General features: G+C 43.8%; 1 protein-coding gene and 1 long non-coding RNA gene across 3 annotated transcripts in view; one reads left to right on the forward strand and one right to left on the reverse strand.

Moving 5' to 3' along the window:
* PLEKHM3 (pleckstrin homology domain containing M3) overlaps nucleotides 1–25115 on the forward strand; it is a 203398-nt gene extending 178283 nt beyond the window's left edge. For both annotated transcript variants that reach the window (XM_065930700.1, XM_065930699.1), the window contains one exon: nucleotides 18895–25115. In XM_065930700.1, the coding sequence (XP_065786772.1) occupies nucleotides 18895–19072 (178 nt within the window). In that variant the 3' untranslated portion in view covers nucleotides 19073–25115. The remainder of the gene's footprint in view (nucleotides 1–18894) is intronic.
* Nucleotides 1–25337, reverse strand: part of LOC136164958 (uncharacterized) — a 52919-nt gene that overhangs the window by 8091 nt on the left and 19491 nt on the right. The gene's annotated exons all lie outside the window — the stretch shown is intronic.

Below are 25337 nucleotides of genomic sequence, written 5' to 3' on the forward strand. Positions count from 1 at the left end.
AAATACTTATGAAGCTAGAGGAGCATTGGGCTTCCCTGGTTGCTCAGTCAATAAAGAATCTGCCTGTAATGCAGGAGACCCAGGTTCAATCCCTGGGTTGAGAAGCTCCTCTGGAGAAAGGAATGGCTATTCACTCCAGTATTCTTGCCTGGAGAATCCCATGAACAGAGGAGCCTGGCAAGCTACCGTCCATGGGGTTGCAAAGAGTCGGACATGACTGAACGACTCAACACTCAGAGGAGCATAGTTTCAGTCTGAAGTAACACTACAGCTTTCTACATAAGGTTGAAGCAGCTGATCTATCATTTCAAGGATTTGTCTGGTGTGAGTGTTGGCCTAGGGAGAGTGATGATATGCCCTTGTCCTAGGAAGGCATCCCCGAGCGTGTGTTCTTCCTGTGTTAGGGCATCTGCGGCTCACTGATTATTCTTCTAAAAGGGTTACGTGTTTTGTTAAAGCGCTAGGGACTTGGAGAAGCAGACTGAGTGTTAGCTAGTAGTTAGCCGCTTCCCACTCTCCTTCAAGAAACCACGATTGCACATAGGACCCTGAACTTACCAACACCAAACTCTTACCGGTTGAGTTAACATACTCGGACCCACATCCAGTCTGCACACATTCACGGGAGACTCCCTACATTTGTCTATTGAGAACAAACACCGGCCGCATGGAACAGCCCACAGTCAGTGAGTTTCTAAGAGGTCTTATCCTCTTTTTCACTTTTAAAATCTATTTTGTCAGGTTGTGCTGTGTTTAGTCGCTCAGTTGTGTCCGACTCTTTGCGACCCCGTGGACTGTAGCCCGCCAGGCTCCTCCCTCCATGGGGATTCTCCAGGCAAGAATACTAGAGTGGGCTGCCATGCCCTCCTCCAGGGAATCTTCTCAGCCCAGGGATCGAACCCAGATCTCCCACACTGCAGGCGGATTCTGTGCTGCCTGAGCCATCAGGCAAGCTCTTTGTCAGGTTAGCTTACAGAAGAAAAAAAAAAAGTCTCCTAAAGAATTCAGTTCAAGCCCCATCACTTTCATCCATTTTGGCCAAACTCCAGAAATGTCTAGCTCGTACCAAAGAGCACGGGGACTCCTCACAACACCATGACCTCTGGAATTGGCCTTTGTCATTTTGCATCTCATTGCAATTCACATCTTCCTGCCCCTGAGGACCCGAACTTGTTGGGGCATGGACTTTGTTCTTTGTCTTGGCACCCTCTGCCCTTCTCTAAGCTTCATAAACACACGAAGCTTCAAGTGCCTAACTAGTCCAACCTTTAAAAGGTTTGTTTAAAAAGAGAGAAAGAAAACTGCTTCATTATGAAGTATAGAATTACTTCTTCACACAGAACATGCTGAGATGGGCAATTCTTAGCACAACTTCAACAGTCCATTAAGAGCTATGTTTCCCACTGCCCTAGTTTCCTTTAATTTGTTCATGGAAGGTAACTGTGGAGATGGCTTTGCCTAAGTTGCCACTTAACGTGCCTAGAAAATTATCAAACTCTGGATCTGTCAGTGACCTTACAAAGGCTCTTCCATTTTTCTGGGCAACCCGTTAGAGTCTGTCATTTCATGAAAGAGAGTTTCACGTTTGGGCAGGAATCTTTTGGTGGGAGTCGGGGGAGTAGGAGGAAACTCCGCACACCACGCAGAAGCTGGTCTTCCCTTGCAGCTTCCTAGTTGCTCAGCCTTCAGTTTGTGTGAGTCCCTGCACAAACAGACCGAATACCTGGATTATGCCCTCATCTGGACTCGAATACACATACATTACATACCCTTTTTTCACTAATCAGCCTGACACATTCCTCTCTTGGTAAATGGTTCCAAAACAAACACTGTCGGTGCACCTAATTAGCAGGTTCGTGGGCTGTGCTTGGCAGTCCTGTTACATCCTGTTCAACAATAGGGAACAACAGCCTTGGCTGAGTCGGGTGTTAGGGAGGGAACAGCTTCCCCCCCAATGCATATACACTTTTTTAATGATATTTCCTTTCTGTGGCTTTTCTTGGGACGCAGCCACTCAGCAAGTATTGTAATGAGGTGTGGGATTCACCCAGCAACTCGAGGGAATTTGGACTCCTCCTCGTAGGTGCCTTTGCTGAGGAACCAGTGGTTTGCATCTGCTTAATGCTTCTTGCTCTCTTTCTCTTTCCTCTCTCTCTCTCTCCCCGTCTGGTGTTGAAGAAGAACATATTAAGGAACTTTCTCCATAGTTCACCAACTCCCCTGCCTATGTTCTAGAATCAAAATTACTAACAAAGATGGAAGGACCTGTAGAGACCATGTCAACATTTTTAGCATAGAAACACTGAAACCCAAAGAGCATGCAGATTTTTTGAGGGGCAGAAGGAGGACACTGAGTTACAAGATGGAATTCTGCTCCACTAGGCTACCTGACTGCCTGCTCTTCAATGTATGTATTGAGTGAGTAAAGGTTCTCCTTGATAAAAACTGGAGCACAATGCTCGTTTTTTTGGTTTTTTAACTTTGGTCAAAGAGTAACTTGGTAAATAACATTTCACCTTGGCCTGGTGGCTCCTATATTCACACATTGAAATGTTTCAGAACGTCTGCTGATACAGGCAGGACTTTTGTGTAATCCTCAGGACTGACCTGACCCTTTATGCCATTAAGCCACTTGATAAATACCGTGCATTTGTAAACACAATCCTAGCTGGTGAGGCTGCTATTGTTTTTTGAAGTCATTTGGTCACTTGAATAGATGGCTGTTGTCTCCCCCAGACATATTTCTTACCAAGTTTCTAGTTACGTGTCTGGTTAATATTGTGTTAGTCATCTTATCTCTAAGTATTTCAGTTAACCTAATTTTTTGTGGTTTGGAGTGGGGATAAGTTATTTAACTCCTGTTTTACCTTTCCAACTGTAAAATTGATTGATGTTCATTAGAGAAAATGCTTAAAGTACATGAAAATATAATGAAGAGAATTCTCCATACTTATGTATGCATATATATTGTTTAATAAAATTGAGATTTCATCCAGTCATTTTATCACAGCATAGTAGAGCCAGGAAAATAGTCATATTTAACCTGTATATTTTCACTAATGGGTAATTTTACAGGAAAAAAAAATGTAACTGGCTCTAAAATTGTGGAGATCCATTTAATAAACAGAGGCAGGCTAGTCCTCAGAAAAATCATTGGACTGATGACTTGAACGTCTAGATGTCATTCCTAACTCTGCCGCTCAGTTGCTTTGTGACCTTCAACAAGCCATCCCCTACCCCTCTACCTGTCAGGCATGTGACACTGTTTTAAGCTCTTATTGACCAAAGTAAGAGCTTATAAGAGCTTTACTTCAGGTCTGTGGCTTAACATTTTGTATTAGTCTCTTGATAGTTTGTCATGACTTTTTCAGGGAAGTTGACTGCTTTTTTTAAATACAGTCCACCCAAAGGGATTGAGATATAAATTCAAATATTGATTCAGTCCACCATTTTGAAATAATGTAGGATTCTTAAGGAAATAGACTCTGTTTTGCTCATTGCTCCATCCTCTACATCTAGAACAGCACATAGTAAATGCTCAATAAATCGTTTATGAATGGATGGTTTATTTTACTTTGGCTTTTCAAATCCGTACTTACCTATTTTATTTTAAATAGCTTTTAAGCTCATTTCAGGGAATTTGCCTGCTTAAATGTAGACATTGCCAAGATATCTGACTTCTATCGAGTGATCGCTAACATTCAATTATATATTAGGGGCAGATGTGTTTTATTGGCCCAATGGAGACTTCACTGTCAAAACTTGAGCTTTGCTAAGCTACCCAGGTAACTTAATTTTCAAAACATCTTTTAGGTCACTTCTTAGTGTGTGCTTTTTCCTTCTCTGTGGGACTGTAAATAAGTAACCTGAATACACAATGGAGAAGAGAAAGAGTATTTACCTTTCCATATAAAAAATGTTGACTTTTCAGACTGAGCAATATGTTTTGAAATGAACTGTTTTTATACTTTAGAATTATAAGAGGTATGTTGGTTTTGTCAGTATATGTTTATGATGGTTTGAGACTTTTTTCATCCAACTGTAGGAGTACAGATAGTATCCTGTTAGCTGTTTTCTTGTTCTTATTTCAGCATCTAATGTGCATTATCATATCTTTATTAAATCCTTTCAGTATTTTGAATATTAAACCACTCAATGCTGCATCAGGAAACATCTGCCTATGCCATCTATAGCTACCGTTAATAATCGTCTGGTTCCTGATTCTCTCATAGTACGTAAAACAGAGTTAAAGGCACAGTTCGTTGACATTTGCACTCTGTTCAAAAGTTGCTCTTTAGACTGAATCGTATCAGAGCATAGAACTTGGGGAGCTTAGCAATCATTTACGCATTGCCCCCACACCCTGCAACACACTCCCCTTCCCCGTTCCACTCCACCATCCATGGATGCCAACATCCCCTGCAACACCTTTCCCATAGGTAGTTGGAGATTCAGGCTGTCAAACAGTGCAGTATCCTTTCTGCCTCACCATGTTATCAGCACTTGCCTGAAGTTTGAGGGAGGCAGAAAGCATCCTAGGAGGGGGAGGGTAAAAGACTACTGTGTATCCTTAACTAGCTAGTTTCACTTACTTCTGGTGATGGATGGGGGTGGGGGTGGGTGTTCTCACCAAAATTAACAGGAAGAATTTTTTTGATGAGAGAACAGGGAAAGAGTATTAAAAGAAGTGATTCATGAGACTTCCCTGGTGGTTCAGCAGTGAAGAATCCAGCTTGCAGTGCAGGGGATGCCCATTCGATCTCTGGTCAGGGAACTAAGATCCCACATGCCACAGAACAACTAAGTCCATGCACCACAACTAGAGTCCATGTGCAAGAGATCCCACGTGACACAATGTAGGAAGATCCCTGTTTTGAAGATTCCCCAAACATCCAAATAAATATTTTTTTAAAAATAATTCATGTGAAAAACAGAAATGCCTTTTATAAAACCAGTAACATAATAGACTGATTTGCAAATAATGAACCAGTGACAGGTTTAAAGACTGCACTGGAAATATTGGAAGCCACTAATTTGAAGTAAGGTAACTTAAGCTAAAAGATCTAGTTAGGCTTGAACATGGGAAGTTGAAGTATCTTAAAAAGCTCTTCTTTAAGAGGGAAGTTGACGCATTCTTTTTCTAGAAAGAGGTGGTGGAGAGAAAGGAAATTTAAATTAAAAGACTTAGGTAGGAAAGCAGCTTGTATCAGTGATTGGGAAGAAAAACTTCAGAATTGAGAATGAAGAAACAAGCAGAATTTCCTTGAGAAGACAAGGGGTGGAGTTGGGTAGGATGACATTAGGTTGGAAGAGTGATGCCTGAGTTAGCCTGAGGGAAGGCATGATTTTCACGCAGTCAGAAAGAGGCACCAGCCCAGGGCTAAGGGACACAAGTGATGTGAATGTCAGAGCAGCAAGCATGAAAGGTGACTTTTCCCTTCCTCCGCTTTCCTGAGAGTTATGTAAAGTCCAGTTTAGAAGAGAGAGACCTGGGTTCCCTGGTGGTGCAGTGGTTAAGACTCTGAGCTTCCAGTGTAGGGGGCGCAGGTTCAATCCCTGGTCAGGGCATTAAGATCTCACATGCTGCACAGTCAAAAAATAAATAAATCTTAAAAAATGAGAGAAAGAGACCTCATTGGGCGAACCCTAATGCTTAGAAAGTACCTAAGAGCAGTTCTTAGCCCTCCTCCCCACCTACCCCCACAAAAGTTTCCTATCTCGGTTTTTCTCACTGAGGGGTCTAGAGGGCTTGCCCACGTCACCTCCCAGAGACACTGAAAGGCTGAGTTATTAGTTAGCAAGCACGTTGTTAACCAGCCCTAAGCAAAGGGCACCCACTGGCTTCTCCCAGTGAACAACCACATTGCTCCCCTTGAGTTTCCTTTGCTGATATACAGCCCTCTAGCCTTCTCCACCCTAGTCCTGTCTTATGAGTCAATATACACAGTGTTGAAAGAAATACAACTTGCAGTGACTTCCCGGTATCTAATGTGTCTGCTTATTACTTGTGTACACCGTATAACTGTTCATAACTTTTTTATTACTGTGTTATCAGTTTCAGGGGCTTCCCTGGTAGCTCAGCTGATAAAAAAGCCTCCTGCAATGCAGGAGACCCCAGTCTGATTCCTGGGTTCAGAAGCTCCCCTGGAGAAGGGAAGGGCAACCACTCCAGTGGTCTTGGGCTTTCCCGGTGGCTCAGATGGTAAAGAATCCGCTTGTGATGTGGGAGACCTGGGTTCCATCCCCACCCAGCTTTTACTAATATGCAGAGTGGAAGTCAAAGTTTCAAATAATGTTCTCACTGAATCAAAGGAGCTGCTAAAAAAAAAAGGCATGTTGTTCCTGCATTTTTCTGTCATTCAGTGTTTTAGGCATTATTACATTATTTTTTCAGTGTGTTTGGTTCAAGCACAGTAGGCTAAAACCTTATACATTATTGGACAGTTAAACCATGTTTTCTAATCTAATAAACATGTTCACAGTCTATTAGTTTAACCCACCAAAAGCTAATACTTTTGTCACTGTATAAAGGTAAAAATAAATAACTGAGATGTTGAAAATGTCAAATATCTAAAGTAAAGATTGAAAAAAAAGAAGTCAGAATTGGTCCTTGATTACCTGATATGTTTATACTGGTGCATCTCTTTTTAAATAAAAGTAAGAAATGAAATTATAAATGTAATTGGTTGATGATATACATTTCAACTTTTTTCATTTTAAAAAACATAAAGATGGGCAGCATTGAACTTAATAGAGTCAAGACAGAATCTTATAACTCTTTGGGCAGTAGTGGTGGTTTAGTCGCTAAGTCGTGTCCAACTCTTGCGACCCCATGGACTGTAGCTTGCCAGGCTCCTCTGTCCATGGGATTCTCCAGGCACGAATACTGGAGTGGGCTGCCATTTCCTTCTCCAGGGGATCTTCCCGTCCCAGGGATTGAACCTAGGTCTCCTGCATTGCAGGCAGATTCTTCACCAACTGAGCTACAAGGGAAGCCCTCTTTAGATTAATTAACTCTTTAGATTATATTAATTATAATTAATTAGTTTTATTAATTATAACTCTTTAGATTAATTCTAAAGTTGTTTACTTGAAGGGAGACTGTTTTTTACCAGATATCTGAATATATTATAAAACAGTATACTGTTTGGACTTCCCTGGTGGTCCATTGGCTAAGATTCTTCACTCCCAATGCAGGGGGCTCTGGCTTGACCAGTTCCCTTGTCAGGGAACTAGGTCCCAAGATGCTGCAACTAAGAGTTTGCATGCTGCAACTAAAGTCTCACATACTGTGACAAAGACTGAAAATCTCCAGTGCCATAACTAAGACCAAGCACAACCAAATAAATAAATAAAAATATTTTTTAAAATAAAATTTAAAAAGCAGTATAGTGTTGGCATAGGAAAATAAATCAGTGGAATAGGATTTCAGAAAGCATGGAGATAAATCTAAGTTATAGGGAAATTTATTCACAATAAAGGTAGCACAGCAAATTAGTGACACAAAAATGGATCATTCCATAAAAGGAACTGGGAACCAGACAACCATGGGAGAAAGAAAATTAATGCTGGATTTTACAATACTTGTTATGTCAAGATAAATTCCAAATGGATCAAATAATATATAAAACAAACAAACAAAAAACCATAAAATACTAGAAGAAAAGAAGGGTGGATATTTTTATCATCTTAAAATGGGGAAGGTCTCTTTAAACTTGACACAAACCCAGAAGCCATGAAAGCAAAATGCTTTTAAATACATTTTTTAAAAGTTAATGCCTAAAATTTTACAGATAAAGGCAAATATAAACAGGAAACTTGGAGAGATATTACCACACATGTGACAAAGCATTAATTTCCCGAATATAAAAAAAAAAATCCATAAAATCACTAGAAAATGTGCAAAGGACACAAACCAATATACAAAAATATGCAAATGACCAATGAATATAAGAACAACTCCATTTTGTGATAAAGAAAAGCAAAATAAAATGAGATGTTTACTTATCAGCTATAAGAAAATATTAATAGACATGAAATGTTAAGTCCTATGTAAAAACAGTAATTAACGTCACTTCCTATTTCATTTTGCTAAGTCCATGTTTTTGTTCTAAGTATTTAGAATGAAAAGTGAAAGTCACTCAGTTGTGTCCAACTCTTTGTGACCCCATGGACTAGAGCCTGCTAGGCTTCTCGTCCATGGAATTCTCCAGGCCGGAATACTGGAGTGGGTAGCCCTTCCCTTCTCCAGGGGATCTTCCTGACCCAGGGTTCAAACCCCAGGGCTCCCAAACTGCAGGCGGATTCTTTAGCATCTGAGCCACCAGGGAACCCCAAGAATACATAGAATAGCTCTGTCTAATATATTAGATAGAGCAACTGCCTTTGGAAATGATTGGCCTAGAGCAGTTGTTTTTAAACTTTTTTATTCATCAGAATTCTCTGGAGGGCTGGTTAAAATAGAGTGACAAGCCCCACCCTGCAGTTGATAATTCAGTAAGTCTGGCGTGGAACCCAATAATTTGCATATCTAACAAATTCTCTGGTGACGCTGGTTTGGCTAGTCCAGGGACCGCACTTTGAGAACCATTGGCCTGGAACACATTGAGTATTAGAAAATAAAGTAATACTGTGTTGTAGAAACTTGTATTGATGAGAAGAGACAAATAAGGAAATAAGTAATGACAAAACACTTTGGGTCTTTTATTTGACTGCCTTTCTCCTTTTAAATTTACATCATTTAACTTATTCCTAAGCAACTAATCATGCTGTTTAAACTAGATTTACCTTCTGAACGTTTTTGCACTTTTCTAATGTACCCATGCTTGACAGTTTCTTTTATTTGTGTTCCATTAAGTGTCTTGAGGAACTGAAGTGTAGTATGTTAAATACAAGTAAATCCCATCAGAATCTTGTTATCTATCTTTATAAATTATTGTTTCTTTTAAAGAGGTTTACTTCAAACCTTGACAGTTAAATTTTTCAGTTTTACATTTTAAAGGTAGGCTGAAAAAAATAAAAAAATAAAGGTAGGCTGGTAAATTAAACAGCAGTCTATATATATAATATAACCAAGATAATTTTTTTCAAATCTGCATTAGCCTAATAATATTCTTATATTTACTGTCTTTATCTTAGATGTAGCAAGATATTTCTAAACATCTCTTGGACTCTTAGATATTTTGAACTACTTTAGAGGTTTTCACAGAAAGTCATTGCTCTTATTTATGGTTTTTTAATGGGTACAATCATGATATATCCTAGCTGTTCACAAAAATTGTGGAAAATTTTAAAATCCTCCTTCAGTTTACTGTTTCTAATATTAAAACAAGATTTTCCTAAAGTAATCCCAAGAAGTAATGGACATTTGTCTGTTGAGAATGATATTAACTGCCAAGTGAACTATTAAAAAAAAGAAACTTAGAAATGTCAGAAATTCCAGTTTTTCCCTATCTCCAAAAAGATTTCATTCGGGTCAAATCTATTATGATTTTACATACATAGAGTATTACCGAGAAGTCCTGTCACCACCTGCAAATTAGCAAGAAGCATTTATTAAGCATTAGCACTAAAGATAATGGTGAGTTACTGTCCCCAGTAGGGTAGCAAAATTAGCAAATGAATTAATTAACCCTTGTTTACATTCTATTTTCAAAGCCAAGATTTTAAGTAAAGCTCTTGTCAAAGGTATTAGCTGAGCTTGGGTTTACAAACTAAAAGTGCAAGACCTGTGAAAGCCAAATGCTTTGTGGGCTGTAATCAGGGAAAAAACCTTCCTTAATTAACTTCAGGGATTAAAAGGTAAATAAAAAGATCATTTCAGGGCATACCAATTGTTCTTCCCAGATTGGAGTCTTAGCAGGTATTTGCAGATATACTAAATAACTTAAATGGTCATGTGGCTAGTAACTGTGGAAGGAGGGCCAGATTTAAGTCAGAAGACAGAAATCACAGCCAAAGTTGACCACCATTTACTAGTTCTGGGACCAGAGAAGCCAGCAGTTATTTTATTACTTCATTTCATGTTTATCTATTTATTGACTGACTTCTTTAAAAAGGGAATACAACTAGGAGAGCTATTTTAAGGATAATTTATGTAAAAATAGGGGCAAAGGGCCATATAGGTGTTGTATGATTTAAATATCTAATTTGTGCATTTTACAATTCAGAACTACTGACCCAGCTTTACAAATTAGCACATAACATGCCTAAATCTGCCGGACATTTAGCCAAAGGCACTGGATCGTCAACCTTTTCCAGTCTCATGGAACTCCAGTCAAACTATAGGGGATACCTTTTCACTACCCACCTCCCTACCCCCAGCCAAAAAAAAAAAAATCACAGTTAATGACCCTAAATGCGATGGACCCAGATGCAGCTCGTCCCTGCCCTCGCTCTCCGAGGAGCCGGACCCTTTGTTGTCTCCCTTTCCCCTCCCACCTGCTTCTCCTGGGTCAGACAGAACCCAGGGGCACCTAGGGAATGGATTTCCGGTTATCCCAGCACAAGGCTTGCTCATTCATTCATTCAAAAGAATGAATCTGTTAGACTGTTAAATCATATTTAATTCATTTTACCTTTGAATGTTTAGTAACATACTCTGTGTATTCTTCTAAACAGCATACTTATAGCTATGTACATCCATGCATAGCACACATACACACAGAGACAGACATGCCGTATATGACACTGGCTGGTTTCCCATTTAAGCAAACTATAAATTGTTTGCTGACATTCATTGACTGACTCAAGAATAGAAGGAAACACCAACCCCAAACATGAAAATAACCAGGCCCCAATGACTGACCTCCCTTAGCTGAGAGATTTGAATAATCATCTTGGTTTCTGAGAAAAACCGATAATAACTAGTGACCCTGTGAGGCGTCTTACAGAGCAGCCATACCCCAAACCGCACACGCATGCCTGATCACGTGCACTCACTCTGCGCCCCACCCTTTTCATCGTGGGCGCCCCTGAGTGAAAATCAGCCAGAGCTCACCCTGCTGTAGGCCTGTCTTTCCCTTGTCAGAGATCCAACCAAGCTAAGCCTGAATTTCAATCCTAGTGAAATATCTGAGGTCATTGCCTGAGCCAAAAATAAAAATGCAGCCAGGGAGGAACCCAACATGAACAGAGCAGAAGCATCTCGGTGACCTGAACCTGAGGGCAGAGGCCTCTAGCAGCTTCCTGTGACCTCCCTGTGTGCGGCTAGAAGCTGGAAGGGCACAGACAAAGCCCTCATCAGCCTGTCTCTAATTGGTTTCACATCATCAGCATTCCAGAACAGGAAACTCTCAGCAGCCAGAAATTCTTGCTTCTTTGCCATAGTATTTGAGAAGCAAGCCTTTTCCCCTGCACATATTTAGTTCTGTTAGTTTTGTCACAGGTGAGTTTTCTTAAATTTGATAGCTTGTAATAAGAACATCCTGTCTGTCCAATCTCTTGGCAATTGACTTTGATTTCTGGGTTCTGGACCTCTCTTTCATTTGCTGTAGGTCAGTAAGCCAAGTTTTAGGGTTGTTTATGAGAAATCAACCCTGAATATTCATCAGAAGGACTGATGCTGAAGCTGAAGCTCCAAACTTTAGCCACTTGATGTGGAGAGCTGACTCACTGCAAAAGACCTTGATTCTGGGAAAGGTTGAAGGCAAAAGGAGAAGGGGGCGGCAAAGGATGAGATGGTTAGATAGGATCACCAACTCAGTGGACATGACTTTGAGCAACCAGGAGATAGTGGAGGACAAAGGAACCTCTGCAGGCAATGGGCTTGCAAAGAGTCAGATGTGACTTAGCAACTGAACAACAATAGAGTCTCATTTGATGATGCCTTTATTAAGACATAGAATGAGATTTCTGTTTCCCCTGTGGAGATGTTCCTCTGCCCAGTTCCAGGGAAGGGGACCAGTTTGCCAGGCATGCACCGATCATTAGTGGAATTGACCCCTAGGGCTTCCGCAGACTCGGACCTCGAGTTGCTCCTTTCTCCTCACACACCCTCTGGTGTACACTGTACTGATTGGTACCTGGTCTTGTCCAGTGTGGCTGTCCCAATGTTTAAAACACAAAAGTAAGTACTTCCATGTAGGCTGGTGAATGACTGCTGCCTCTAGCCAGTCCTCACTCCCACAAAATAAAAACCCCTCAACATTTAACAATTCTGGGGATTTTTCTTGGGGAAAAGGGATGCTGATGAAGATTGGGAGAAGACTTAGAGAGAAGTCCTTAATGTTTAGTTGAAATTTTATTTGAAGGGGCAGTCAACTCCTTTTGGCCAAATTCCTGATGATCAGAGCTGTATGTACTAGTACATATAAGCTATTTCATCACTTGACTAATGAATGCCAATAACATTTAAAATCTCACTCTTCACTTTAAGGCTCATCTCATGTTAAGGCTCATTCATGCCCAGCTTGTCAGTTTGAGATTTTTCTGAAAAGGAACCAGCAGGGTTACATTCCCGCTCATTCATCCACAGACCTGGGGCCAAGGAAGTTTGGAAGAAGAAGATAAAACCCAGAGTAGCTCTTTTTCCCCTGCACAAAATCTGCAGGTTGGAAGGAACCTTAAATACCATCTAATCCAGCTTTCTCTTAGCCTTCTGGGGAAAGTGAGGTTCCGAGATGAAGTAAGTTCTCCAAGATCCCAGTGATGCTAGGGCCAAGATTTCAGGATTACTCTCTCTCATTATGCTCTTCCTTCTGCTAGTAAGTGGCCTCACTGATATTTTACTGGTCTCCTTTCCACTGCAGAAGTCACTGAAATCAAACTGCTTCACAGTTAGATAAAAGAGATTTATTTTATGGGGCAAATAGAAAAGTATTTGGTTTTGGTTCTCTAGATGGCTTAGATAGGACTTGAAGAAGGACAGAACGCCACAGAGAAATACCCTGAAAGTTCTTGGCCAAAGAAGGGATAAATGTGGTACAGGGTTAGTCACCAAGGTGGCCTTTGGGGAGAATGGAAAAATCAAGGTGAGCTGACAGAAAGTTGAGGGTTACTAGTTAATGCATGGACTTCCCTAGTAACTCAGCTGGTAAAGAATCTGCCTGCAACACAGGAGACCCCAGTTCGATTCCTGGGGTGGGAAGTTCCCCTGGCAAAGGGATAGGCTACTCACTCCGGTGTTCTTGCCTAGAGAATCCCGTGGACAGAGGAGCCTGGCGGGCCACAGGCCACGGGGTTGCAAAGAGTCAGACACGACTGAGTGACTCAGCACAGCACAAGTCAATGCGCAGAATTGAGCCATGGGTGTGGACTTCTTAGATGATAGCTCAGTTGGTAAAGAATCTGTCTGCAGTGCCGGAGATCCGGGTTCGATCCCTGGGTTGGGAAGATTCCCTGGAGAAGGAAACAGCAACCCACTCCAGTATCCTTGCCTGGAAAATCTCATGGACAGAGGAGCCTGGTGGGCTGCAGTCCATGGGGTCACAAAGAGTCGGGCACGACTGAGTGACTAATACAACACACAAACTAATTTTAGAAACCACAGGATGGTTAATGCTAAGTGAGTTTCAGCTATTTTAATCAAGTGATATATTAAAATATGTATTTGTGAAAATGATGTGAATAAACAGACTACACTGGACCTTATTGGTTAATTTGACTGTAAGCCCACAGGGGATACTTGCAGGTTCCACCTGGAGAGGGCGCTGGTTATGTTCTCCCTGGGTACCCTCTCAGTGATACCTTGTCCAGATAGGTTGAGTCAACGGTTCTCAACCCAGAAGGTTTCCTACCCCTGCCTGCCGCCCACCGCACCCCAGGGATAGTTGGCAGTGTCTGGGGGCATCGACGGGAGGAGCAGGGTTTGCCACTAGTATCCGGTGGGCAGAGGCCAGAGAGACGGCTAAACATACTACAGTGCTCAGAGGGTGGTGGTGTGTGTGCTCAGGCATGTCCGACTCTGCGACCCCATGGACTGTAGCCCACCAGGCTCCTCTGTCCATGGGATTTCCCAGGCAAAAGTACTGGAGTGGATTGCCATTTGCTCCTCCGGGGGAATCTTTCGACCCAGGGCTCGAACCTGTGTCTCTTGCATCTCCTAAATTGGCAGACAGAGTCTTTACCACTAGCGCCACCTGGGAAGCCCACAGCGTTGAGAATAGCAGCACACACAAAGGACTATACGTCCCAAACATCACTAGTGCCAAGGTTGAGACCCCTGGACTAAGTGAAGCAGTGCATGCTTTCAAGGAAAAAATAGAGAAATCTACTGCACGGCCCTGGCTATAGCAAGTACATGTCTATGCGGTCACACCCTCCATAACATGACACTGGAAGGGGAGGCCACACGGCCTTGGTTCTCCAGGGGCCGCAGCAGCAGCCAAAACACTGCTGACTGCTGGACTGGATGACTCAGAAATGGGGGTGCTAGCTTTCATTTGCTGTATCACTGCGGAATGCCAAAGGGACGTTGCTCTTTCATCATCTGTAGCAATTTTCTACCCACACAAATACATTGATAGCTTTGCCTTATAAAAAAAGACGTGTTCCTTAAAAGTTATGTTTAATTGTATTTTGTATTTTTAATACAGTTAGGAAATTCAGTAAAAACTAAGGGGTCAGTGAATCTTTTTAGTGTGAAAGGTCCTTTTTAGTAAAGTCCTATTCTCAAAGAAAAGAATACCTACATATTGCATTTTTAATGTAAATATTTTTTTCCTGGACACTACATTTTTACTACAGAGCTCATAACTCTTATGTGAGAGTCTCTCTCCTTCCTTCCTTGTCCTGCCCTTGTTCCTTTTCTATAAAGGGAGGGTCAGGGGGAAAATTTAACACTACAATCTCTGAATTTGGGAAAGTCATCGATAAGTCTATCCACACAGGTCAAAAGATGCCTGCTGGGTTACAGATTGTTAGAAAAAATAGGACTTGGTTCTGTTTTGAAATCATTCATTTTTTTATCTTACACTTTTTTTTTTTTTCCCAGTTAGTGACCTTTGGCTAGAAAGAGCAGGTGTACTTGGTCCCTGTGTCACCCCATGGGTGTTTGTTGCACCAGAAATATCTGATAAGGCTCAACCTCTCCACTCACAGTGGGGTGGGAGAGGGGTATATCAGCAGAGACAGGGCGTGGTACTGAAGGAACCCAGGGGTTGTCTCCTTATCAGCCATTCCCTGGGGTAACATCCCTAGGTGTGTAAGTCACGGACTAACTCAGCAGGATAGAGGAGGCAGGAAGGAGGAAATTTATTAAATAAAGTTATCATTCATCGCCCTTCAGTAGTAGAGGTGACAGAGGTCTGACCCACCCAGGACAGGCCACCGGGGAGGAGCCGGCCAAACCAGAGATGCGCTAGGACATCTGCATTTGCCCTTCACTCCCCGCCTGCACTCTCCCTGGGAAGGAGGGAGGGGTTGAGGCCAGGGAGTTGATAAGGATGGCCCCACCACGTGGACAGCCCGGCAGCTCCAGGCAAGAAGGCAGGTGCTAGCGTCACCGTGGGAGCTGGTGTACCCCCTCGCCTGCTCCTTGAACCACTTGCCATTTGACCGGCCCTTCCACCTACATCCACCCGTTTTTGTCTGAGAACCCCACTGACTAGGAAGGAAGTCATTGTGAGTACCAAGAATGTAAATTCCGTGCCCAAGGTCACTCAGAGGAAGATTTGAGATTGGGACACAAGGATTCTGACTTGAAGCCCCGCGTGTCCTTCTGTGACCACACACTACTCTCACTTGGGTAAGCAGGCCTCAGGTACAAGCCTTGGCTGGGCTGCCGGAGTCCTGGGTTCTCGTCTCTGCTCTGCCTTTTACTCACTGTGTCCTCGTGAGACTCCTACCCCTCTTAGAACCTCAGTTTTCCTCTCTCTGAAATGACGGGGTTGATCAAAGTGCCCTCAGGTCACCACGGTGGCATAGGTGAAATCGGGCTGAAATGAAGGCTTGCAGGAAGGCAGCAGGTAGCTGCTGACACTGGAAGAAGCCATCTCAGCTGTGTAATTAAGTGTTAACCGGGTGCCAGGAACAGTGCAAACACTGGATCCGTGACCCCATTTGAGCCACACAGCACCAGATGAGGTACATGTTAATGGAAACCCAACTTAGCAGATAAGGAAATGGAAGTTCAGGGAAGTGAAGTAACTTCCTCAAGGTCACTATCTTAGTCAGCTCTGGCTGTCATAGAGAATACCACAGACTGGATTTATTTCTTACAGTGCTGGCAGCTGGAAGTCCCAGGTCAGGGCTCAGCAGGGCTTGGTTTCTGGCCAGAGCTCTCTTCCTGCTTTGCAGACGGCTGCCTTCCTGCCTCAGTCCTTACATAGCCTCTCCTCCGAGTACAGGCCGGGGAAGAGAAGGGGCTCTCAGTTGTCCTTCTGTTGTTGTTCAGTCACTCAGTCATGTCTGTCTCTTTGCGACCCCATGGACTGCAGCACGCCAGGCCTCCCTGTCCCTCACCATCTCCCGGAGTTGCCCAAGTTCATGTTCATTGCATCGGTGATGCCATCTAGCCATCTCATCCTCTGACACCCTCTTCTCCTCTGCCCTCAATCTTTCCCAGCATCAGGGACTTTTCCACTGAGTCATCTGTTTGCATCAGATGACCAAAATACTGGAGCTTCAGCTTCAGCATCCATCCTTCCAGTGAGTATTCAGGGTTGATTTCCCTTAAGATTGACTTGTTTGATCTCCTTGCTGTCCAAGGGACTTTTAGGAGTCTTCTGCAGCACGACAGTTCAAAGGCATCAATTCTTTGGTGTTCTGCCTTCTTTACAGTCCAGCTTTCACAATTGTATGTGACCACTGGGAAGACCATAGCCTTGACTATATGGACATTTGTTGGCAGAGTAGTGTCTCTGCTTTTCAGCACACTGTCTAGGTTTGTCATCACTTCCCTGCCAAGAAGCAATTCATGGCTGAAGTCACCATCCGCAGTGATTTTAGAGCCCAAGAAGAGGAAATCTGTCACTACTTCCACCATTTCCTCCTCTATTTGCCATGAAGTAATGGGGCCGGATGCCATGACCTTAGTTTTTTTTAATATTTAGTCTTAAGCTGGCTCTTTCACGCTCACCCTTCACCCTCATTAAGAGGCTCTTTTAGTTCCTCTTTAGTTCTCTTCTTATGAAGACATAAATCATATCAGATCAGGACGTATCTTTATGATTCCAATGAACCTAAATTACTTCCTGAGGACCCCATCTCCAAATACAGATACATTGGAGGTTGAGGCATCAGCATAGGAATTTGGAGGGCACACAGCTCCATCCATGGCAGTCCTGTAGGCAGAATGTGATTTGAATGTGGATTGGCATCAGGCCATCTCACCCTGCCTGCTCTACTAACCATTGCAATGCAGTATTTAGGCCAGATAGCTGAGCTGGAGGTAGAGACTTCTGGGTACAGTGAAGCTTCTGTCTTTTAATCAGTAGATACAGATTTATCAGATTTAAGATAGATACAGATTTAAGCTGGTAGATGCAGCCCCTCCTCACACACTAGTGCCTCTCGCTCTAAGTCCCTGCCTTCTCTCCTGGGTACCAGGGTGGGTGGGAAGATCTTCTTTTGACCAAACTTTCTGAATCCTGAGCCAATAGCAGGCCAGGGAGTGGTGCTCCAGAGACCATCCCACACCCAGGTCTGAAACTCAAAGAAAAGTAGGAGGGATAAGGCTGAGCCCTGAGGGCTGGCTCCTTCACAGCCACCGTTGAACCTGCTGAACCTGCGTGGACACTGCCGGTGGAGCACAATCACACAGGACCAGTTCCCTGGGCTCCTGGGATGAGGTCCTAGTTGGCTGTCACTCACGTGAGGAAGGATGAGAACTTCATCCTCACTGGCAAGCCACCCACTGGAGCAGTTATAGTTGTGCTTGTCAGTTGAAAGTGAGAAAAGTGTTACTCAGTCGTGTCTGACTCTCTGCAACCTCATGGATTGTAGCCCGACAGGCTCCTCTGTCCATGGAATTCTCCAGGAAAGAATACTGGAGTGGGTAGCCATGCCCTCCTCCAGGGGATCTTCCTGACCCAGGGATTGAACCCAGGTCTCCTGCACTGCAGGCAGATTCTTTTTTTTTTTTTTTGCAGGCAGATTCTTTACCATCTAAGCCACCAGGAAAGCTTGTCAGTTACTCATTATTAAAGGCTTTGCAGTAAAAACAAGCCATTTAGACTCCTACAGGCCTCCACCAAGCCAACAACATCATCCACCTGGAATGTCTCCTCTCTATAAATTACAGTATTTGTGTGTTTTTTGTTTTTCTTAAAAAACAAGATCTCTCCCCCGCTCTCTCATGCTTTACTGTTCCCACGTGTGTTATGAAGCTAGATATAGAAAGGTTTGAGGGAGTTTCTAATTAAAAAAAACAAAACTCAAAAGAGCAACAGACCACAGTCTATCATTCAGAAATTGAAAATATGCCATTTTGACACTTTCCAAAGTGTCAAATAAAGGTAACCACTTGGCTCTTGTGAGCGGAAGTGAAGGCCACATTTTCACAGCTGTGACACAGGGGTTGTCGCTGGTGCTGGGAGTGTTTTCAGTCGGCAGGGCACTCCGCTCTTATTTTCTGTCACTTCACCCTAGAGTCACTACCCCCACTTCTTTCTCAGTCAGGCTAACACATGGAGCTTCTAGAGCTGTCCATCATAACCATGATCACAAAACTGCTAACTGACTGCTGACTCCCCTCCACCCAGAAAACATAAGCCTGTCCCCAACTAGTTCTAATCAGAAAAAACAAACAAACAAAAACAAAAAAACACATGTTTTTCAAATGAAATTCAACCTTGAGTCTTTTGGAAAAGGAAAGAAAACACTTCTGTGAGTCACGTCTCTTCGAGGGGTCAGGAATAAAAGGCTGTGGCCTGAGCTGTGCAGAGGTCTGGACTTCCAGCCTCCTGCCCTGCTCACTTCAACCTTACTCATCATCTCCGTGGTTGGCTCTTGCAGGTGTGAAAGCTGTGGAGCTGTTTTCCATGCTGAATGCAAAGAGAAGTCTGTCCCCTGCCCGCGATGTGTCCGCCGAGAGCTGCAGATGAAGCAGAAGTCTTTCTGGCGGAGGCTGAACATGGACGAGAGCCTGGAGGAGGCTTGCAACATGTTTGAGCTGTCCTACCAGAACACCTGACTCATCAGGAGTCCAAGGCTGGGCGGCGACCTCTCAACAATCTGTCAGCCCCAGTGGCTTCCAAACTAGACAGTTAGACCCCTCCGGGAGAAGTTAACGTCTCATCCTCAGCTAGATATACATATTTATAAATGTACATGCACACATACCTGTACGTCCTGTTCAGTATAAGTCGTTGTCTTCAAGGTCCATGGAGTTTTGTGGCTCATGAAGTTACCAATAGCGGGATTACACTTAGCCATGAATTTCAGCTGCTTTGCCCCCAAGCCAAACGTGATTTACACACAAGGCTTTATAGTTCAGACGTTGTGGGGCTCTCAGGAGCCATTTATTACCCAGGACAGAGGAGAAAGCATTTTCTCCAGAAGAGTGCTTTGAGTTATTTTTGTGTTATTTATTTTTAGCCTTCACAGAGGATGAGGTAACTGAGGCAAGCACCCATCATCAAGTTTCATAAGAAAAGCTTCAAAACACAGCAGTAACTCCTGGATCCTTATCGGATCCATGCCCCGGCTCTCACCTCCGTGTCTTCGCAAAGGCTGGGATCCCTAAGCTGAGTTAAACAGCTCGGAAATCAGGAGCGCGAGCTCCCTCTGACAGAAAGCGTGTGTCCCTAATTTATCAGGGAAGCTAGATAAATTGTTCTGAAGTTAATCTCAGAAAGCATTTTTCCTGACAAGAGACCTCAGTAACCTACATGTTGTCCGTCTGTTTGCTGGTACGAATCCCAACACCCACCCAGAGACGTGACCGTATTTGCCAGGCTGAAACGTGGCTCTGAAGAGTATTCTTTTAGGAGTTCCATGGGTGACAGGATGATTTTTTTTTTTAATGGCACTGACTGGAGGAAATTGCTTAGGATTGTTAAATACATCAGTTTGTAGACCAGGAGGTCGGGTGTAGAGTACACACATTCCAAGAGAGGATCTGCAGTTTTCTTTTCACAGAATCCTGTGTGGGTAGTTTCCACCTCTTCATTACACTTTATTTTTATTGTTCTTCACTGCCCTTTCACTCTGACCTTTCATTTGTCAATGTCACCACGTCTGCTTTCATACTTTCTTAATTGTTTTGAAAAATCAGAGCACTTTGGCATTTCACAGCACCAACTTTAGACTATGAAGAAAATACCAAACTGACAAATATAATTAAGGAATTAAATCTAATATTATTTAAATATATATATACACACATGCATCATTGCCACCATGAAGTGAGGTGCAGAGTGCTAAGCTAATAGGGAATAAAAGTGAGAATGAGTTGCTTAGGCGCTTGGCGGGGGGGTATTCTTCCTCTGCATCATCCTTTTGGTGCAGTGGCCAGGGTGACTAAGATGGCAGATAGCTTGGCACCGGCACCTTAACTCTTTCCAGAACCAAAAACTAAGCTTATATTTAAGCAGTTCTCAGTAGGTTATATGAGAAGATTCTTACCGTTCCTCTGAGCAGATGCCTTCAAAGCCTCCATGGTTTAGTAGCTACACTCCTAGCAGGACCTAGAGAACCAGTGTTTGCACAGCCCATGGGGACGGTTAACCCCACTGCTCCTTTCCCCACACCTGGCTCCCTCCGATCCTAGCTCACGATGCTTCTGTCCATTTGGAGATGTGACATTTCAGACTCACTTCTGTGCAGACTGTTGGGTACGAGCATTTCACCTCTCAACCCTCACCCATTGCTTTGGCCCCAGACCACACATTTCAACGTTAATAGCTCAGCACCACTCATGCATTTATCTTCTGATTATACAGTAGCTGTAGCCAAGGCATGAAAACTTATTAAAAGGCCGGGGCCCCATTCATGAGACGCCTTACGGTGCCTTTTACTCTTAGAAAAACAAGTTGACTCCCTCTCCCCGCCCCACCCCTCTCTATAGAAACTGTTACACTCAAAAGAAAAAGGGTGGAAGATCTCAAACAAGCGCTTGGCCAACTGGCAAACAAATTTGATCGTCTCCCCTTTACTCTTCCCCTTCGTGAAACACAGTATTTATATATTCCAGCCTCAGAGAAGAGAGCAAAACGTGATCTTTCATAAGAGAATTACAGACCTGCTTATTATAAAACAGATGTGCTCCAATGCAAAGTGCCTTCTCCCTCCGCCCCCAGCTCCCTGTCCCTGTAGCTTAGCTCTGCCTTTGCTGTAATTAATGCATCTGTGACTCCGACTGTCAGCAGGGCCATCCCCAGCACACTGCAGTTGGAGACCCTGAGGACAGGGCCACCTCCCCCCTTCCAGCATGTTGGCTGCATGTACAGAATTTCCTGTCCTGTCCCACAGGCCCCAGGGTCAGACCCACTGAGAGTCAGCGTGACACTCTGGGTCTGTGCTCCCGAGGCCTTGGCTTTTACCAAGGTTGTTTCGAGGCCCGGCAGAATCGTGACAGTCCCTGTGAACCTCTAAGGAGACCTTTCCACCCACATCGTTTGTTGCTTATTTTCGAAAGGGGAAAAAAAAATAGTAAATGTGCTCTCACCATCAGCTACCAGGGCTGGAAGCATACCCCAGCAGCCGGGTTCCCTCCTCTTTGTGAAGCCCCGACAGCCTGGCTGGTGCCAGCCGCAGGCCTGCATGACACACTCAGCCACCAACCCCCAAACCTGAACGGACAGGGCAGAGCCGGCTTAGCAGTTGGGTCTGCCACGAAAATTCAAAATTGCTGTTTTCAACCCAGGATGCCTTAGCGCACACCTGAACGCCCTTACTGTTTTCGACCCTAACAAAATTACTTGGTGCACTGTAGGTAATTGTTCACTGCTTAGAAACTGTCGAAACGAAAGCAGATCTGTGGATTACCACCTCCTTAAGACCTAAGCTAATACCTGCTTTCCCTCGTGGTCCATTGTTCATCCCATATTAAATATCTCGTACATAAAGCCCAGGAGAAAATGGCCCATTAATCTCCTAGAGCTGGCAGCCGACTCCGGGGAACTTCTTTTCTCTTGAAAGGCCCCTTCCCTGGTGTATCACTTGAGGAAATCCCTCCTCACCGTGCCAGAAATTCAACTGTGGGACAGTGCGAGCCTGGTGAAATGCTGGCATCTCACCCTGCAGTAAAAAAGCCAGTTCCCAAAATAGACCTCAGTTTGCACCACGGCAGGAAGGCCGCAAAGTACTTAAAAAGCAGTCAACTGGGATGGGAGTTGTGTTCTTTCCAGGGCGGCTCTTTCTCCAAGTTGAAAGCTCTGTATGTGAAAACCACGTAAAACTCCCATCTTCCCCTTTGCCTCATTCCCTTTTCAGGGGACTGTATTATGGTCGTCTTCATGATCATTGTGCTTAAGAGTGGTCTCTCCAGGAGCTTTAATATTTGATGAGCTGAGAAGGCAATCACTTTTGGATTCTTCCAGACTAGGCCTCCATCAAGAAGGGAATATCGCGAGGACTTGGGATTTGTGATTTCCAGCCAACCCAGCGGTGTCCTTCGGACCCCCGCTGAGGAACTGTGCCTGGCTTCCTTCCGGCTGCGCGGAGAGCCGAGCTGTTCACAGCGGTCTGGCTGCTGTCGGCCACCTCTGCTAGGCTGGAGTGAGTCCCCTTGCACGGGGTCCGGCCTGTTTTTGTCTCTGCGTCTGTACGCCCTGCACACCGACACTGGATAGCTTCTACCCATGCCTTCTCGAAAAGGCATGACTTCCAGACCTGTGGCTCTGTCTCTACCCATGAGCCAGAAAGGGCCACACAAAAATCACTGTGTCAGGGTAGGACTTGCGTGAAGCGGCACTGAGCACTTTCTGCAGAGAGAGGCGTGATCTGAGGAAGCCAGGATCCACTCGGCTCCTAATTTAGGGTTAAGCCAATGCTGCTGCTGCTCTGTGGGGGCAGTGTTCCTCACCTCCACTGACCGGCTGTTCTTGACTGAAGTGACTAGACTGTGAAGGAAAGCTTCAGGTCCTAATTCTGATACTGCCTGGAGTCAACACAAGGTGATTTTCCTTTTTATTTTTTTTTACTTCTCCTGGTAAAGAGAGGTAAGTGCAGTTCCCTCCGCCCCCTTATTGCTTGAGCTTCCTGCCTCACTACTTTTATTCCTCTAAGATAATGTGAGAAAAGTAGAGAGTTGGGGCAAAACTGAAAGAAGCGAACGTGCCCTCGTTGGCCTGAACTGAGTTGTTGGAACCACTCTCTGTTTTCCTGTCCCTGGTCCTTGCCAACACCTGGGCATTAACAACAGCTCTGAGTGTTGTGTCCTCTGCACCGTTCTTCCAGTCCTCAGTCTAGTAGAACTCACTGCCCTACTTCACTACTTGAACCCCGTGACAGGTGAACAAGCCCTGCTCAGCTCATCTAAACAGACAAATGTGATTTCTATCATGGGGGACAGTGTTTCAACAGTGAAGTACCAGTACCCCAAGCCACTGTCAGAAGTCCTTGACAAAAGTCAGAAGAAAAGTGTGGAACACCGTCTCAAGCACACCCACAGCCGTCAGGGCTTTTCTTTTAAATGGGCTTCGAGGGATCATGCGAAAGAGCCCTCTCCTCCTGCAGGGGCCTCCAAGGTGACAGAAGGCACTGTTAACCCCGAGTGAAAAGACAGCTACTGGTTTGTTTGGATTTTCCCTGTAGAGAGAGATGCCATCTTGTCAGGAAGGTCTGCAGTGAGGCCAGTTGTTACCCAGGTAGAAGATTCAGGTGCTTATGGCAACTCTTTGCACAGTAAGATATCCTCCTAGGCCGCTGAGCTGCAGACCAGCCTCTCTTCCCTTCCCTTGATCTTCCTTGCCGCAGTCCTGAGCCCAGATTCAGGCCTGGTAAACTGGCTGGTGGACCTCTGGGGCTTGTGACTCCTCACACTGACCATCGTATTCATGTCTTTTCCCCGTAGGAGTGCCTTACAGTACTGCCTCGTGCTTCTAGTCTAGCCTAGCAGACCCACTTGAAGCCTGCAGGGTCCTTTGCCTCAATATGGATCACCTTGCTTCTTCCCTGCTGGCTGCTCTCAACACAGGCACTCTTGGAGCCCAAATAGTCCATGCACATGTCAGACCTTTCACCTTCATTTAACCTGGTGCCTTAACCTCATGAGTACAAGAGTTCCTGCTCGAAATGCATTGTCAGAGCAGACTAGTGGAAACACTCCTAGGCGCCATTGACACTTAACCAGGAATCACAAAAGAGATGACCACATAATGTTTTGAATCTGTTTTATGCTGTTTCTCAAATTACTCCTTTTGTTTGCTTGCTTGCTTTTCATGAACCAAACTCAGGGGAATGTCATGATGTCACCAAGGCCAATGGGTAGAGAAATTAGACTGGTTATTCAGATTCGAATCTGTAAAGTCAGTGAACTTAGCCTTTTTCAGGTGAAAAAAATTACACACAAGGATTTTCTTTTCCTTTAGTGTATAAAGGATTTCTTTTATTTTGCCACCTCTCTTCCAAGTGGGAAGTGAGAGGCCTCTTGGATGGATTGTGGTGAAGGCATTTCTACATGGCGTGGGCAGTCCACCAAACTATTACATTAGGCTTTCACCACCAGAGGCTTAGGTTCTGATTTTGGTCACCTCTCAGGATCCTATTGTGAATAGCCTATCCTAGAACATTCAAGGAGGGAAAAAAAAAAAAATCTGTCTTTAGAGAACAGTGAAAGGAGAGGAAATGTGTAGGTTGCAAATGAAGAGTATCGAACGTGGGGTGAGGAAGTCTTTGCACAACTTGTTCTTAACGCTCCTGGGTCAGATAGATGTCATTTTCCCTTATTTCTGTTCATGCTATACAGAACTGTCTAAAACTTGGGGTTTGGGCTATTACTCTGTCACTCTGTGTTGAGCTATTTGTAATATCTACTGTAACTTATATATGTATTGTTTCTGTTTTCTGGATTTTATCGCCTTTTGTTTGGGCATAAGTTATCCATAGTTTTGTTTACATCATTTTTTAAAATATCAATAACTGTAATAATAAAAAAAAGAAACTGTGTTGTGGACAAGACCCCTAGTTTTTATGGTCATCTGTCATATAATTTAAGTGCACCAGTTCCTGATGTATAAAGTTATCTCTCTCTCAATAAACAATGCAGAAAGTACTTTCTCTTCTCATAACAACTCCATTCAAATGCTGTTTTTGTGGGGGTGGTGAAAGCCCAAGATGAGCGCTGGATGTTAATTCAAAGTCAAGATTTAAACTATTGAAAGTGAGCTACTGGGATCTTAAAATAGTTCTTAAGATTTTTACTTTTTTTTTTTTAACTGTAGTTGGTTTACAATGTCAGTTTCAGATGTACATCAAAATGATTCAGATATATAGATATATAAAATAGCTCTTAA

Source organism: Muntiacus reevesi, chromosome 3 (assembly GCF_963930625.1).
Source record: "Muntiacus reevesi chromosome 3, mMunRee1.1, whole genome shotgun sequence".
Classification (NCBI taxonomy): Eukaryota; Metazoa; Chordata; class Mammalia; order Artiodactyla; family Cervidae; genus Muntiacus; species Muntiacus reevesi.